The 5,037-nt window shown below is 38.1% G+C and overlaps 2 protein-coding genes across 2 annotated transcripts; both read right to left on the bottom strand.

The window, feature by feature from the left end:
• Positions 1-1,024: 1,024 nt before the first annotated feature.
• On the bottom strand, positions 1,025-1,756 carry LOC108757679 (uncharacterized). Its single transcript, XM_018502181.1, has one exon. The coding sequence runs from the start codon at positions 1,754-1,756 to the stop codon at positions 1,025-1,027; it is 732 nt and encodes a 243-aa protein (XP_018357683.1).
• Positions 1,757-2,381: 625 nt separating this feature from the next.
• Positions 2,382-4,781, bottom strand: LOC108757673 (uncharacterized). The gene has a single exon (XM_018502166.1). The coding sequence runs from the start codon at positions 4,779-4,781 to the stop codon at positions 2,382-2,384; it is 2,400 nt and encodes a 799-aa protein (XP_018357668.1).
• Positions 4,782-5,037: the final 256 nt, after the last annotated feature.

Below are 5,037 nucleotides of genomic sequence, written 5' to 3'. Positions count from 1 at the left end.
TATTCCAATCCAAATGGTTTAAATTCCTCTTAAATAAAATTATTATATCACAATTCATTCAAAGACATTTCCTCTTCCAACTAAAGTAGTGATTATTTATTTCTCCTTCAAAACATTACACAAAACATTATCACAAAATTGCATTACCTTGCTCAATTTAAGTGTTAGCACAAAAAATTAAAGAATTAACCGTATAAAATGAAAAAGTTTAATTTAAAAATAGAAAAATTTTTCATGTAAAAAGCCTTGGCGCTGCTAGATAGAGTAAGAAAAACTATAAGAACAATTTAAAATTGGAATGGTAATTAATAAAACTAAATAATAAAAGATAATTGTAGATAGATAGTATAATAATTGTTGTTGACTGCAGTTGTAGGTGGAAAATTGAGTAATACGTGGTTAGTTGAAATTAAATTTATTCACTGAAAGCTGATACGTGTCTACTCTACGCTTGCTAAATTTGATCTCTCCTTCTAGCCGTTCGCAACTCGCGGATGCGTGAGCACACCGCTGGCGCTCTATCTCGTCGAAATACAGTAATCAGTCGGTCGATAACACGATCGATAACTAAGCTACCGACCTGCGTAACGTGATTAACTAAAATAGGAGTTACCAACTAACAATCACAACACGCCGCCCGCCTTGACAAATATTACATATTTTCAATAAAACAATACGAACTTATTTCTAAAGTATAGTCTCGAGCATGACCGTTATTCTTACGCAAGTTATATATATATATATTTTTTTTATACGGTATAACAATCCGTATAGTATCTAAATTAAATGCTTAAAATAAAGAAATTAATGCATAGATATTTCGTGCTAATCTGGTATCGGCGACATTAACAATAGCTCTTTTATATATACCCTGTTCCGTTTTCACAGTCACCGCTCTTATGATTTCGTCAGTATCAGGATGTATTTCCAAAATTCGGGCGAGTTTCCATTTCAAAGGTCTGCTTTCACCCTCCTTTAACATAACTAATTGTCTGATCTTGAATACGTTCCTGAAGTCAGTTTTTCACTTAGTTCTCTGCTGACATGTGCTTAGGTATTCTTTCTGCCACCTAATCCAAAATCGTTGTTTGAGTTGTTGTACGTGTTGCCATCTTGACAATCTGTTTACCGGAATTTCTTCCAGATTCACCTCCGGGTGGCTTTGTAGACACTCTCCTATTAGGAAGTGGCCAGGAGTTAAGGCATTTAGGTCGTTCGAATCGTCCGATAAAGGAGTCAGAGGTCTGGAGTTTATCATTGCTTCTACTTGAATTAATATCGTCATCAGCTCCGTTACCGTCAAACAGGCGTCCCCTATAGTTCGTTTCAAATGTAACTTTAATAACCGCACCGCCGATTCCCAAAGTCCCCCAAAATGAGGGGATCGAGCAGGTATAAAATGCCACTTTATTTGTTCGGAAGCTGCATACTCTTGGACGGAATTCTTAAATTCGTTAGTCTCGAACACTTGCCGTAATTCGTGTTCTGCTCCGACGAAATTAATTCCATTGTCGGAGTATAGGTTCGCAACTTTTCCTCGCCGAGCTATGAATCTCTTTGTTGCTGCGATGAAGGAATCTGCGCTCAAATCCTCCACTAATTCAATGTGTACTGCCTTTACCGACATGCATATAAAGACTGCCACGTAGGTTTTATATTTCTTACTGTTACGTCTAATACGGTCCCGGGTATAGAAGGGGCCACAATAATCGACTCCTGTATTATGAAAGGGTCTTGCTGCGCTAACTCGGACCATTGGTAACTGTCCCATGAGCTGCCAGCTTGCTTTGGGCTAGCTTTTCGGCACCGGATACATTTGTGTATTATCTCCTTGACTCTACACTCCTTGCAAATATTGGCCAGAATTCTTCTATAATATTACTTAATGTAGTCTGGACTCCAGCATGCAATAACTTCTCATGGTAGTGTATAATCACCAGCTTTGTAAAATAGTGATGTGATAGTAAGATTGTGGGGTGTTTGACCTCTTCCGGTAGGACTGCGTGCTTCAACCTTCCACCCACTCTTAAGATTCCGTTGTGGTCAACAAATGGTGATAGGACTATCAGTCTTGAACTTCTCTTACCTTTTTGCTCGATTTTAACATTTCTATTTCGTCTGAAAACTTTTCGGATTGTACTAACATAATTACCCTTATTTTAGCTATTTTAATTTCTTCGGCGCCTATCGTGCCTAGCTTGCGGTTTTCCTTGCCACATCTTATATTGTGAATAAATCTTAACATGTATGCTGCTACTCGTAACAATTTATACAATGACAAGAATCTCCTATATTCTATAACGGTATCGCAGCTAGTAACCACTACTGTTACAATTTGTTTCCTCTGGTATGTTTGTTAATAATTCCACGTCTTCCCCGGGCTACGCGTCTCTCTCTTGTTTCAACCACTGAGGTCCATTCCACCAAATGTTAGAATTCACTAATTGCTCTGGTGTAGCACCCCTCGATATTAGATCTGCGGGATTGTCTCTAGTTCCTACGTGATCCCATTCGGAAGGTGTGGAATCATTATGTATTTCGCTTACTCGGTTCGCGACAAATATGTGCCATTTTCTAGAGGAGGAGTCTATCCAGGCTAATACAATTTTAGAGTCCGTCCAGTAAAACTTTTGCGCTACGTTTAACTTTAGGTTTATTAATACTCGATTCATTAATTTGGCTAGCAAAACGGCTCCACATAGTTCTAACCGAGGCAGCGATAATGCTTTCATCGGCGCCACGCGTGATTTGGAGCAAACTAGGGTAACCGTGATTTCTCCTCGCTTGTTTCTTTTTCGTATATACACGCATGCACCATACGCCGCCTCACTTGCATCACAAAACCCATGCAGCTGTAGTTGAACCTGGCCTTCGCCTGATACAATTAGTCTAGATATTCGTAGTTCATTGAGTATATGCAATTGTGATCTTATTCGTTCCCATTCCCTATGAATGTGCATGGGCACTGATTCGTCCCATTTTAGACTTGAACTCCACATTTTTTGCATTAGAATTTTCGCCGAAGTTATTACCGGCCCTACTAAACCTAACGGATCATACAGCTTACATGTTTGCGATAACACTTTCCTCTTTGTTACACGTTGATCTGTCTCCCTTATGTCTACTTCATATTGAAATATATCTTTATGTGGGTTCCATAATACCCCTAGTAATCTTGACTCTTTTTCCTTAGTAATATCTAAGCTTTCATTTTTAAACTGCTTATTTTCCTTAACCGTCTCTACGTTACTCCTCCATTTGTGCAATTTGAATCCTCCTTTACCTAGCAATTCTATTAATTCCTCTTTCAAGAGTAAGATTTCCGCACTTGTGTTACTTCCCGTTAAGAGGTCATCCATATAAAAATTGTTACACAATACTTCAGCTGCCCTAGGGTAGTTTACTTTTTCGACTTCCGCTAACTGGTGCAGACACCTTACGGCTAAAAATGACGCGGGTTTCGTACCGTAGGTCACGGTGTTCAATTCGAATTCATGCAACTCGTCTTTCGGATCTTCCCGCCACAATATACTTTGCAGCGACCGTTGCTCTTTGTCAACTAATATTTGTCTGTACATTTTTTCCACATCTTCACATAACACGTATTTATAGCCTCGGAATTGTATTATTAAGGCAAATAAATCTGCTTGTATTGTGGGGCCTTTATATAGAGCGTCATTTAAAGTTTTCCCCTTGACATACTGACTCGACGCGTCAAAAACTACTCTAGTTTTAGTCGTGACACTGGTTTCTTTTATTACGACTTGGTATGGCAAGTATATCCGAAAGTTATTATCTTTCTCTTTCTCTATTCGACTCATATGTCCTAACTGCTGATATACTTTCATAAACGTGATATAATCCCCTCTCAATTCAGGATTGTAACTAAATTTTCGTTCTAATGCTAAGAATCTCTTCAAAGCTACCTCCCTTGAACCATTCAACAATGGCAATATTTTTTTTTTGACTGGCAATTTGACAACGAACCTACCATCATTTTGCCGCACGTAACTAGTTTCGAATAACCTTTCGCAATACTTTTCTTCCGAAGTACTATTCTTAATGTTCGCGTAATTTTCTACCTCCCAAAACCTTTGGACGGTCTGACATAGTTCCTCTAATGTACTTAGATTACAGCTTGTTTGTGAATGTTTTTTTGACTCGACTATATTAATGGATCCTGATACTAACCAGCCTAGTAATGATTTTTGTAATATTGGTTTGTTTCTACCTAGCCTTATTTGACCCACGCAAACCAGCTCCCAAAACCTCTCTGCACCGATTAATATATCTATCTTACTCGGGATGTTAAAATTTGGATCTGCCAATTTAATATTTTTAGGTATATCTAAATCTGTTACGTTCACTTCGATGGTAGGTAAATTTTGTGTAATCTTTTCCAATAATATGAATTGCATGTCCAATCCGAAGGTATTAAATCGCGAACTTACATGTAATTGCGCTGATTTCATAGCATGTGATATGTGCTGACTTATACCTTTTATCTCTATATGATTTGCCCTTGTTTTCACGTTTACTTTTTTAACGAACTCTTCCGTAACAAAATTAGATTGAGACCCGTTGTTAAGTAACGCTTTACCCTCTATGTATTGTCCATCGCGATTTTTGACTAATACTACTGCCGTAGATAACAATACCTGTGTTGAGGTAAGTATCCTTTTTGATTGTGTGTATGTACATATTGTATCTTCCTTCTTATGGGCTTCATTAATCGTACTCGGATTTGGATCGCTCGTTTCTTCCTTCCCCTTTGATGACATGTTATCATCGTGTAACAAAGTGCTGTGTTTTTTCATACATTTTCTACAGTGGCCGGCGTTACAATCCCTAGCGAAATGTTTGCCCTTCAAACAATTGAGACATAATTTTAGAGATCTTATCTTGTTTAAACGGTCTGTAATTGATAGTTCTTTAAACGTTTTACACTGATAAATTTGATGGTCGCCATTACAATGTGCACATTTTACGCTTGCTACTGCTGCATGTGCATTTGTCGTCTTACTGGTCGTTTGGCGA

Source organism: Trachymyrmex cornetzi, unplaced genomic scaffold (genome assembly GCF_001594075.2).
Source record: "Trachymyrmex cornetzi isolate Tcor2-1 unplaced genomic scaffold, Tcor1.1 scaffold1006, whole genome shotgun sequence".
Lineage (NCBI taxonomy): Eukaryota > Metazoa > Arthropoda > Insecta > Hymenoptera > Formicidae > Trachymyrmex > Trachymyrmex cornetzi.
The sequence above is the reverse complement of the archived record's forward strand: the minus strand, read 5'-3'. Positions and strand labels throughout refer to the sequence as shown.

Excerpts from the sequence above, each read along its gene's own strand:
- LOC108757673 (XM_018502166.1), bottom strand. The coding sequence starts at position 4,781 with ATGTCATCAAAGGGGAAGGAAGAAACGAGCGATCCAAATCCGAGTACG.
- LOC108757679 (XM_018502181.1), bottom strand. The coding sequence starts at position 1,756 with ATGGTCCGAGTTAGCGCAGCAAGACCCTTTCATAATACAGGAGTCGAT.